We start from the raw sequence: 12,788 nt of genomic DNA, 5'->3' as shown, positions 1-12,788 counted from the left end.
CATTTTGAACAACAGTAACAGACTTTCTCAACAAGAACTGCATGTTCTCTTTCTCCAGTTTAACTTAACTCTGACAGAGAAGACACAAAAGCATAGCCAAGTAACAGCTGAAATGTGAGATCCTGCACTCAGAAGCTAGGAAAACTATTCTAATACAAAGTGTAGAGTCAGCTGAGTCAGCATACCAACTGAAAGTTATATTTAGGCTTAAATCCAACACAAGAAAAACATTCTCTGCTGCACCAAAACTCTTTCCTTTTTTCTATTTTTTTTTTTTTTTCATTTCTGGAATTACATGCTGAAAGCATCATTACATCCAAAGCTGCTGTAAGATTAATAACAATAAGGTGAATTTTCTAGTCCCAACCTGACTGATTTTGAGCCAGCAAAACGGTGAGAGAATTTAAACCACAAGCGAGTACAGTGAAGGTTGAGGAACAAGAGCAAGTTGCTTCCTTTTACAGCAGCACTTGTTTCATTCCGGGATGAGGCAAAGCAACTACAGCAAGTATCAGCATGTGCAGCAGATTGCTAAGCCCATCTTGTCTCAATGTTTCTATACCAGTTTGTTGGGGTTTTTTTGCAATGCTGAGTAGCACAGAGACAGACTACATTGAACATACAGACAATTAGAAAAAATACTACAGAACTTGAATTAAGCTCTTTCTTCTAGCAAAAGATCTGCGGCCTGCCCAATGGCAAAGGGCTCACAAAAACAGGAGACAATATGGAAAACCCAAGGTGGCTCATCAGCACACTGATGTAGGAAAGAAAAACAAAACCAAGTGACAGCTTCCATTTCCCCAGACTGCATTTCCTCAGTTTCCTGGATTTGCTCAGAAAGAATTGGGGCAATTCTCCAGAAAGCAGCAAGTGCTTTGAAGGGGAGGCGAATGGTTCTGATCTCTGGAGGCTTGCCAGCACTGCTCAGAGCACGTCCACCCCTATTTTATAGGTGTTCACAGCTGAACACAGCCGTGCCATCTCCCAGTAAGCACTTCTCTCCGAACAGCCTGCACACCCTCTGTTCAGCTTGCATTGGAAACAAAACACATTAAGTTAAGCTTCACAGCAAGAGGAACTTTCCCTCAGTCCTGACCACGAGCTGGGAAGCCAGTGCGTTCCCCCAGCGTAGCCAAGGACAATGTCTCCATCTCCCCCACCCAGGACCCAGAGTTTACACCTCACCCTGCTCCCTGCCTGGACATCCCAAAGTCCTGTTCCTCCACGTGGGTTCCTCCATCCCTGTCACAGAGCAGTGGATCCCTCACGTCTCTGCATCTCCGCAGGACCAGCCCCACGCTGGCAGCAGAGATGGCGGATGTAGTCTGGGCTTTGCTAGATGCAACTCTGCAAAAGCCCCTACATAAACGTTAGAGGAAGCCAGACGCAAGGCTTCATCCCCTCAGTCCTCCTGCCTGATGGGTGCTCCATCACACTAACAGAAATGTTACCAATGCTCACTGCTCTCTAATGCTAAGCACGCCACAAGCGCTTTTGCCTCACAAACCTATTTTGCCTCATGCATTTACCCTAATTTGTGTAAAGGAGGAGATTCACAATACTAATTAGAAAGCTAGAACTGTTTTGTCTTCTCCAGTTCACCTTATCTTCTTCACTCAGCTCCTGAAGACTCAGCTATTAAGAGAAATTAAGTAATTCATCAAGCCCTTTTCAATTACCTGCTGTTGATAACATCAGACTACAATTAGCATCTACAAATGAACCAGGTGCCAACTGCCAAGCAGAAACAGAAGCTAATTTACGGTGTGAGGCAGCCTGCAAGAGCTGAGATTCAGGGGCTGCCAGCAAACACATATTTTGTTATACCAGCAGCAGCCCTGTTCCGCCACTCCCAGCCAGCTGAGAACACATCCTTAACGACAGCTGGAACATCAGCAGCGCAAACACCACATCCCATGGCAGAGATGGAAATGCATCTTTGGTCGCTTCCACATCTGGCGCTGTAGGAATGGACTTCACTTTGATGTAATTCAATCCTTCCCAGTGCGCCAGCAGGATGCCAAAGAAGAAGAGGAGACTTCTACACTCTATTATTTTGGTGTGTACATTCTGAAAACAAACTTATTTAGGATTTGACCCATGTGTCTCCCAACTTACAAGGCAGCAATATATTGACATATCCAACTGACAAGCTCCAAAAGAAACGGCCATGTTATAAACCACATCACTTCTTGCCTTAGTGCAAGACTTACATTTATTTCTGACACCTGAATAGCTCTTGAAATGCACTTTACCTTTTCATTTCCCTCCTGCCATGAGCTTGTGCTTTCTGGTGCCTTTCTGAGCAGGACAATAATTGAACATGGGATACATTACATCAGCACATGATCTGCCAAGTGCCTGTTTAATTTATGAAGACAGTCTGGTGAAACTAAGGTAACTAAGAAGATCGCACACAGCAAACCTCCTGCATTCTGGCAGCAGCTCTGATAGTCACAGCATTCCCTGACAAATTCTGCTCTGTATCAAGGCCTTACCTAGATTGGAGGAGGCTCTGCCTTCAGCAGCTCGGTCCTGCAGGCTCTCAGCGATGTGCAACTGTTCTTCATGGTACTGCTTAGCCCTCTCCAGGTCCTGCATACATCTAGCTGCATGGCCCAAGCCAGCATAAGCTCGCATCTCAATGGCCTTCTCAGCTAGCTCCTGGGCCAACTCCAACACATAGTTGTGGTAGGACATAGCTTTATCGAAGTTTCTCCGGTAGTGGTAAGCACTGCCTAGGTTGCTGTAGGCTCGAGCTTCCTCTCCCTTGTTCCCCAGCTCCTTGGCAATCTTAAGATGTTGTTCATGGCACTGCACCGCATTTTCAAAATCCCCCATTGCAATGTACACTGCTCCCATGTTGCCCAGCTCCCTTGCCTCAGAGAGCTCATCTTTGGACTGCTTTGCAAGGAGGACGCACTGCTTGTGGCTAGCCAGTGCGTTTGGGTAGTCCCCAATGGCTGTGTACACATGGCCCAGGCTGCTCAGTGCTGAGGACGCTGCCTGCAGGGATAAGAGAGAAAAAGTAAGTACAAGTATTCATGGCAACAAGTCAGATGGCCCCAGTCCTAGAAATCAAAGCTGCAAAAGGCAATTCTGGAGAAAGAATGTGACTACCAGCTAGAAAACCTGCTCTCTGCAGTTCTTCTATTCCCCTCAGGGCAGTTCAGTGGAATGGGGTTGACTGGGGAGAACAGGGCTAGGATTACCTCTTTCTCTGAAGCGTACAGTGTGCGTGTGTACCTGGTAGAGGGGAAGGACAGCACTGCAGAGATGCAGAGACCACTGCAGAAACAGAGAAAGTGATCGCTGTAGAAAACTGCACGCCAGGACCAGCCTGAACCGTCTTGCAAAGCAGCGCTTCCCCTGTAGGCAGCCACACCTCAGGTCACCTCTATGACTGTAACATCTACACCAAGTCCAGCTAATACAGCAAACTATCCTCTGTATGGCAGCTCTTAAGAAAGCCGACAAATGATGATATTCACCTGCAGAGAGTATTGCAAATGAATGCTTCCTCTGTTCCACCCTCCACCCAGTAAGCTCATGTCAAAGCAACAGACTCCTGAGACCCTGCAGGTTGATGCCAAAGCACTGTCATGAGACCAGCAGCAGAACGTGTAACTTGACATAACCATGTTGCAGGCTGAGCCACCACGAGGACTCTGCAGTCTCTTCTTTCCAGGCTAAACAGCCGTTGAATACCTGCTGCTGGAAAACTTACACTCTTGCAGTCAGCACTCCGCTGGGAGAAGGGAGATGCCTCTGCTGCTTATCTTGCAATACCAGTAAGGCCAGTGTGCAGCCACCAACATCTTCATGTACTTCTACTTGGCTAATCACAGCACTCTCCAAAGAGCACAGCTCTTACTGTGCAGCATCAGGGTCCTTCTAGCACAACATCGTTTGTTACTGAGCCCCAAACAACCTTGGGACTGCAGCAAAGACAACAGTATTTCAGCAGCTGGAGCCTCTGTCCCCTGGGGACATCTTAAATAAATACAGCAATTTGAAAACTTGAGTTCTTACAGTTCTTACCACCAAAAAACAGCTGTATTTAATAAGACACATTATCTGAGAATCAGATTCTTTCACCCACTGCATCTACCAGGACACAGGCCTTCCTTCCTTCCACCTGGCAGAACCAGAGCATACACTGCCAGACAGTAGGGCAAGGAGCCAAGAGCAGGGATGTGTTCCTTCTGCCTAAGGTACATCTGCTGCCTCAGCATAGATGTTCACTCCAAAGCCCTGACCCCAAATCCTCCATGGACCGTGCATGTGCATCTCTTCTGCTACACAGCTGCTGCTGTGACCCAGTTCCACAACAGCCATGTTTTCCAAACCTCCAGAAAGGACCTGTCACGGTGAGTCACTGCACAGACACTGGTCTGACTCCTCTCTAGCATCCTAGCTCAGGAAAGACCCAGTCCACCCTTCCACCCAAGATGGTGACACAGCTCATCCTTGCTATTTGAAATGGTATAACCCCATACTACCAGCAAAGAGGCAGCCTCATCCTTTTCCAACCCTTGGCTGTGCACTCCCACAGGCTAGCATTCCTGTTCATGCAGCGGATTCTGAGCTCCGCAATCACCTCTTCAAATTTCCTATTTCCTAACAGGCAAGATCTTTGCCCTGAGCAGTGTGATGGGGGGAAGAGCAGCTGGACCACACCACCAGGCTGGAAGTAGATGGGTCCCCTTCAGCTGTTCCAGTGTCAGGAAGAAAGCCACGCTCCCTCCATTCTTGCTCTCTGAGCTCAATCACTGGAGCCACTTGTGTGGCTTACTTCTATTTTATTTTGCTAGTCCCCTCTTGCTATGACTTGGATGGCCCTCCAATGCTGCTGATATTGGTGGGTTTTGTTCAAGGAGCAAGCAGACTTTACTGCTCTGGTGCAATATCCCTAGGCACACCACCAAGAGTTGTCCAATGAAATGGGATTCCATACGATAAGTGCAAGGCGTGCAACCCAAAGCACCTCACAAGGTCACGCCAACCAGCCATCTCCAATTTGAACACCATGCAGCTGGAGCAAGGCCTCAGTGTGATACCACTGATTCAAACATCAGACTAATCCCCAGGAAATGCAAGACAAGCTGTAAAAAGTGAGCTTCTTACTCTGCATGCATGAGATGTGACTCAGACCACAACTCCGCAGCAAGGTTGAGACAGCAAGCGGACCTCTGGGCTCAAACTCACCTAAGACTTTGCAAATTCAAGCCTGCCTCTTTTAACTGTTCTAAGCAGCCGTCTCTTCACCACAACTAGACACACTAACATCAAGGTTGGAAAGAAAATACTTACTTAAATTAAGCAGCTTGAGTAGCTAATGGATGGTAGTGGCTCCCCATCAGTGCCCGAAGTGGCCACGACGAACCTCTCCAACTCACCCAGCATCAGACCACAAAGTCCTGTCACCTTTTCCCTGCAAAGTCAGGCATCTGCCCCCAGGAGCTACATCAGTTCAATAGCTTTCCCTCACCCTGGGCATTCCCTCTGGACACTCGCCTTGCCTTGATAAACTGGTATACTCCTGCTTGGCTCCCACCTGCAGACTGGCTATGCCCCACAGATGCAGGATTTTAATTCCTTTCTCCAAGGCAAATGATTAACTTCTTCCTGGCCACACTATCTAGACATCAGATATAAAAAGAATGCGGATCAGAAAATCCTTTCTACAGGAGGAAAGCTGGCTCAGCACCTCTCAAGTGGATCTGCATTTTGCTATTGAAATTGCATCCCGGAAGAAATGAGCCTTTCATGACTTCCAAAAACAGTCACAGGAGAAATCTTCCTAAAGATCATTTTTCCTAAAATTGTATCATGATCAGAAGAGTAATGCTAAGTCAGGAAGATGTGTGGGCCAGAGCAAGAGGCAGAGAACAAAAGGCAGCAGCTTTAACAGAGTAGTATTTTGACAGTGAGGAACTGTAAATATGCTGTGCTGATTCAAATTAATAGGGAAACCATCTTTCCTGATACAAGAACCTGAGGTGACAGATCAGCTATTAAACACGATTTATAGGTCATTAGATAGAGGAGTTATAAGGAAGCTCTCCCTTGGCCAGCTCCGTAAATAGCCAAGCTGCATTTCTTCTCCCTGAGGCATCCTTTCAGGCAGCTTAATTATAATGAAAGAACTCTCAGAATTCAAAATGTTTTAATTTTTTTCATTTAGCGTTGCAGATGAACTTCATTCAACACAAGGGACAATGCAAGAACAGCAGTAGCAGAGCAGCAGCTGTCATTAGGAAGCCCTGCAGCATCCCTGCAAGGCCATGGTACCACTGCACGCAACAGGGGGATGGGAAAGCCTTGGGCTCAGTCCCACAGATGCTGAGAGCAGCACCAGATTTCATGCTGCCAATATATGCTATAATGAGCTAGAAATAAGGTGCTTTTGCTGTTGTAGTTACCAAAGACCAGAGAGGGGAGCAGCCAGCAGCAACTCGTCACTGACATAGTGACAGGCTGGGGACAAAGCTACTGAACATGCTGCCACATGGCCAAATGGTTTCTTGGGCTTGGGAGGTGTTTCTCCAACAGCAAGCACCACAAGTGGTGTGAACCAGCGAAACCCTCCCAAAATAAATGAAGTACAGCCTTTGCAGAAGCACAGGAACTTGGCTCAGAATATCAGGGACTAAAACCATAATCCCTCCCAAAATGACATCTGTAGGACATCCTGCAGAGCACTGTCACCTGCACCTCACTCCTACCTCCCGCAACTCCTCTGCCCACTGGAAAACTCCACATTGTCAGCCAGACCTGGCATCCAGTCAATCACCACAAGACGGGTGCCCAACAGGACAGCAACACCTTGGGAAGGGATCTGGACTTGCCGAGTGTGACAGCCGGCAGAGACGGCTTCAGCTCCTTGCTGCTGGAGGGCAGGAGCTGGCAGAGGTCCCAGTCCCTCCTCAGTGCTGCCGCAACCAGCCAGGCTGTGCAGGTAGGACCAGCTGCCTCTGTGCATGCGGCAGGAGGCAGAGCTGGGAGGAGGCTCTGCTCCATCTTGGTCAGACTTGCTGCAGCATCAAGGTGGTTTGGCCCTGGATAGGCTCTCAAGCAGTGCAGTGAAGTAATTTTTTTGCTGACATCAGTGAGGAAAGGTGGGAGGGTCTGAGGGGGCCTGGTTGGAAGCTGCTACAAAACCAATGAAAATTTTTGCTCTGAATTTTAATCCATTTTTACACAAAAGTTCATGAAGATTCATATATACATAGCTGTGCTGATTTTAGCTAGGACAGAGTTAATTTTCTTCACAGTAGCTAGGATGGGGCTATGTTTTGGATTTGTGCTGGAAACAGTGTTGGTAACACAGGGATGTTTTCGTCATTGCTGAGCAGGGCTTACCCAGAGCCAAGGCCTTTTCTGTCTCTCACCTCAACCCACTGGGGGGGTGGGGGGAAGCGCACAAGGAATTGAGAGGCGACACAGCTGGGACAGCTGACCCCCATGACCCAAAGGGTATCCCACACCATATGATGTCATGCTCAGCACATAGAGCTGGGGGAGAAGAAGGAAGGGGGATGTTCAGAGTGATGGCATTTGTCTTCCCAAGTCACCATTATGCATGATGGAGCCCTGCTTTGCTGGAGATGGCTGAACACCTGCCTGGTCATGGGAAGCTGGGAATGAATTCCTTGGTTTGCTTTGCTTGTGTGCACGGCTTTTGCTTTCCCTGTTAAACTGTCTTTATCTCAACCCATGAGTTTTCTCACTTTTACTCTTCCAATTCTCTCCCCCATCCTGACATGGAAGGAGTGAGCAAGTGGCTGGGTGGGGCTGAGCTGCCAGCTGGGAATAAACCATGACAATAGTATTGAGTCATTTGCAATCTCACTAGGAAAAACAAAAAAAGGACAAAAAAAATAGATACATGCAGACATCTTGCACAAGCCCAGACCAAAATACTGCGTGGGGCCCATTACAGGCTTCAAGGTGCATCGGAGCTCCCTTTGTCTTGCTGGCGAGCAACATACTCACTGCTGCTCAGAACAAACCAGTAAGCTATTTTCGGCAAAGTTAAAGCCCAGCACAATGCAATCAGCAGAACTGATTCAGCAGCCCCAATTAATTCTGAAAGACAAGCCACCACCACCACCAGCACTTCTGATATAACTGGGAAGAGAAAGGAAATATCTGTCTGGAAAACAACAAGTCAGTGAAAACTGGTGTCTCCTGGGGCTGCTAAAAAAAAAAAAAAAAGTGGACATTTACATGTGCAGATTGCTGAATAAGATAAGCAATGGCAAAGAGCCATCTAGACAGAGACTCAGATGATGTTAATGGGCTATGGCTAGGGAAAAGAGGCATAAATGGAAAGCAGAAGATCTCAGACTTCCTGTGCACAAAAGAAACTTGACAGAGGCAGAGACTGCTCATACTACACATGGGAAAAAAATCTTTAGGAGGTCTCCTAGACTGAGAAGTAGATCATAGGAAGTGAAATTTGTGTGGCTGGAAATGTTTATTCTCAGGGCTCCTAATCCTTCTGCCCAACAGTATTTCCAGGCTCACAGTAAAGACCTAGAATGAAGGGTACAAGCTTGGCAAGTGTTCTCAGGGCATGCAAAAAGACTTGGCTTACACCTCTGAGTGCCCAGGGCCAGATAGTCCAAACCAGGATGTGGGAGGACAAGAGAAGCAGAAAAGGAAAATATGTAGAAGGAGACAAAAAGAGAAATGGAAAATGAAGGGTAAAGGGCTGACAAGAAACAGTCCCACTTGATTAGAAAGATGGGGCTGTCTCCAGAGGCTGGGCTGTTGCTCACACAGACAGCTAGACAAAGGCGGGAAGGCCGCCTCTACTCTCTGACATGACCTTCACATCAACGCTCCCAACATGTTTTATTCTGCAGCAGCTTCCACTGTTAACTGATCCGAGTGCTTCAAGAGAAGCACTTCTCAATCATCTTGGAGTCTGCCTGAGCAGAGCCTATGGCACTTCTGCCTTCCCCAGGGCTGGTTGTGTGCAGCATCTCTTCTCCAGCAAGACAACTATCGGTACTCTGTATGTGCTTGTGGGGGCAATCAGTGGAAAGACTATGGAGCTTGACGTTAAAGCAGTGTTTAGGAACAATTTAGTGATTACATCTGCTGGAGGACACCAATGACTCACTTCAGGGGGTTAGTAATAGGATTCCAGAAGATAAATTCATCACTGTATACTTAATAAAATCCTCTGCATAATAGGATCCACCAGGAACTCTAAGTGGCTCAAACACTGGGTCAACGGGGTAGGGATATTCCCATATACACTGGCAGAAGAGTCAAATCATTGCAGTGAGAGTACAAGGCTGACACATGTAAAACAGACTCCAGCTGTGCTACCACAAACCTCTGCTTGGTAGCAGTGTGGTGAGAGACTACAGCTTCATACCAGTGAGGTTTTGCATCAGCAAACAAAGAAAATCAATGCTTTATATAACTGACAAAGACAAATTTTACAGTGGGGGTTGCTTACACCTCCAATTATGCAATTTATCACTTTAATAGAAAGCAGATTCTTCTGCCACTGAGCTGAGGCACAGAAGGGAGTTTTGAAAAAGGTTTCTAATTGCTCTCTTCTTCTTGGGAGCAACAGCCTGCTTAGGTTTTTCAGCTGAGTAAGGTAAACAGTCTGATGTTAAGCAGATGTGCATCACAGAGTGACAACTAACAGGGACCTGGTGACTCGGAGAGATGTGTTTCTTAGATACCTTCACCCTTGCCAGAGAATGGTCATTTCCCAATTACGTTACAATTAAACAATTTTTTAACTGATTGCACGGCCTCCTTAAATGAGAACACTGTATAATAATTCTAAAATAGGCAAAGTGAAAATGCTCTGCCTTGTATCTCACCATAAGGTAGCCTTAATCCCCAAACACAGACACACATTAGGACTGACCAGAGATGGAGCTTTTACAGCCAAGGTGGGGAAACAACTGGCACAGACTAAGCATTTGTGAAATTCAAAAGCCTGACTGCAGGATGCTCTCATATGCTGTTTCTCTCCACTTCAGTTCTCCCTCTGGGCATAGGATAACAGCAGTGCCTGATCCGACACGACACAGTAGAGCTGTATCCAAAAGACCAGCCATGCATATTCATAACATCTGTACTCAGGACAGTCAGCAGTATGCTGTTTTCAAGAACCAGCATATCTTCTCATATGCATGCTCTTGCTCTTGAATGCAAGCAAAGGTTTCCTGGTTTATTGAGCGGATATTTGGGGTAGTGAGGGGAAGGCAGCTTCAACAGATTGCTTCTGAACACACACAAAGAAATACTTAAATCTGGAAGCATTAACAAGATGAGTTCTGCTGGCTTCACTATAAAGAATAAAATCTCATGCTATCTTACATCAGTGTAACTTCTCTGTGTAGGAAGTACAGAGGTTAGCTTACAGTAATGCAGCACTGTGTAAAGAATTTAAGCTTTTTCTGTATGTAAGCTCTGTTTCTTTTATAGGTGTGGACTATGTAACTGCTGTGCACACAGGCAGGACAGTAGCCTAACGGGGGATGAGTACTTTCAGGACCTACCAAAATGTGCAATTTACAGCCACTGGACCTTTACCTCCACTTCTATTAAGCCCCTTTATAATTTCCTCAGAGTCCACCAGTATTCCACAACTAGGCTCGGAGATCTACTGATTTATGCACTAATGCAAGTTTCACACCCAAATACAGTAGGTGCCATCAACATTCAAAGTTGCCCTTCCCTCCTCCCTGAAAGGCGAGGCTGATCTGCCAGTACCACATCCAGCTTTTTCCTTTGTGTGGCATGCTTTTGAAAATAAGAAAGGAAGCAGCAGCCAATATTCTCCTCCTGTACATTACCTCTACACAGAAAGAAGGAACAGATTTGCTTTTAGGTAGTTATTTCCTGGGAAAAAAAAAAAAATAGACCAGAATCAATATCCCTGTCAAATCCAATTTATTTGTAGAAGGTCTCGGTCTTTTACATAGAAACTAGCAAAAAGGAAACCCCAAGGAAGCCAAAGCCATGGAACAGAAGCACTAGTATCTGAAGGAACTTTGTAACTACTGCTAACTGAAAGGGAATAACCAGGAATTAATGACACCATAGAAAAACTCAAAGTATACAGCAGGAAGAGATAGCTCCAGTCCCCTCCTGATCAATGGATTAAATCCACAGCTCTGCAGGTGTCACAGACGTCCGCTCATCACAGAGGCTGACATGAGTTGTGCTTACAATCCACTCCCAGCCCTCTCTTTCCTGACCTTGTTCAGAGAAATGACAATGTTCTAGAGGACTGATCATTCTTCCTGTTTCATGGCAAAGAATCACGCAAATCAGGCAAACCTGAACAGCAACATGGCTCGACTGTCAGGTTATTCATAGTCAGTCATCTTCCTGAAATCAAAGGCTTTAAAGGGAACAGTGACTTTCAGCTGCTCATTTGGTGATCAAAATAACACTGCTCCAGTGGAAGATCCATTTACTCCATCTCCCCCATTACCATTTAGCAGCTAGGTGTCCAGTTCCACCTAGAAAACTTGTAAAATCAAACCTGAGTTACTCCCTTAATGGAACCGCAAATATTTTTGACCAAGTTGGCAGGGTTTTGCTGGAAAGCAGATGCAGCAACTAGTCCACATCGACACCCATTTCTTAAAACTGCTTGTCACTCATACTGAAAGGGCTGTTCACGTTCACTGTGTGAGTTGGCACAATACCACTCAGTGTGCAAAGGCTGGATATCCAGGAGGAGCATGCTTCTTTTTTGGGGTTGGCTCTGCAGCACTGAATTCTCATTCCACAAAGAAAAGGAAGTCACACAAAATATGCCAGCCCAGGAACACCAAAAAGTAAACCTTAGCGTCAAGTCTAAGCATCACTTGCGGCTCACCTATCTTTATCCCAACTAAAGACAAAATTTGGTAGATATCTAGACATAGCCTAAAAGGCTCCCGTGCAAAATCACTTTAGGGAGGATGGCTGACTTGACATTTTTAGTGAGGATGTAAGAAAAGAAGCCTTCGTTTAAAACCACAAGCTTCTCCGAGATGGTGACACTGAGGAGTGACTCATGCCCTGGTCAAAGTCAGTCCTGGAAGAATAAGCCAGCACGTTACGAACTTGGATCTCACAGAACCCAGAGAAGCTCTTTGTGCAGGCAAAGAAATCTCTAACTCCTACGGTAGCGTGCTGACCTGTGCCAATCCCAACACTGCTCTTGCTCATAAAGCTGAATACCACTTCACTGGAAACTCAACTGGGAAAGCCCTGGCTGACGTGGGCCTTCTGAAAACCCAAAGCACCCTGCTCCTTGAGCTGCAGCTCTTACACAAGTTTTCTGCTTCATTTCTTTTACTGCAATCAGGTATAGGCCTCAGCAGAGTGCTAGGTTTTGCAGATACTGTGAGAGGTAAGTAAAACCAGAAGACTGCATGTCTTTCAGCTAAAATCCATATGCTGTGGAGGTCAAGTAGGGACATTTAAAGGAGATCCTCAGGAAGTATTACATTTCCCTTTTGAGTCACAAGTCCAAACAAAACAAAGGATATGGCCTTTTAGTGCATTCCCAAATTTCCTGCACCGCTCAGATTTCCCTTCGTTCTGCTTAATCCTATCACATTTGAACCGGACAAACCTGTATGAATCCAGTCAAGCCGACTTTTTAGAAAAAAAGAGCTGCTAAAGACAGAAGGAGAAAGGCAAAGAATTTATGCTCTCATACAAATCCAACTACTTGATGTTCAAGCACTACGGTTGCTCACATCACTGAACTCATCCTCTCAGCCACACAGGTCATTCAGTCT

General features: G+C 46.2%; 1 protein-coding gene across 1 annotated transcript in view; it reads right to left on the bottom strand.

The window, feature by feature from the left end:
- TTC28 (tetratricopeptide repeat domain 28) overlaps nucleotides 1–12,788 on the bottom strand; it is a gene marked incomplete at its 5' end in the record, with an annotated part of 76,198 nt that overhangs the window by 46,992 nt on the left and 16,418 nt on the right. The window contains 1 exon segment of the mRNA XM_009705575.1: nucleotides 2,502–3,009. Coding sequence (XP_009703877.1) covers nucleotides 2,502–3,009 — 508 coding nt within the window.

The sequence above is a fragment of the Cariama cristata genome, unplaced genomic scaffold, assembly GCF_000690535.1.
Source record: "Cariama cristata isolate BGI_N322 unplaced genomic scaffold, ASM69053v1 scaffold6058, whole genome shotgun sequence".
In the NCBI taxonomy this organism is placed as follows: domain Eukaryota; kingdom Metazoa; phylum Chordata; class Aves; order Cariamiformes; family Cariamidae; genus Cariama; species Cariama cristata.
Note: the sequence above shows the minus strand (reverse complement) of the source record. Positions and strands in the feature narration are given on the sequence as shown.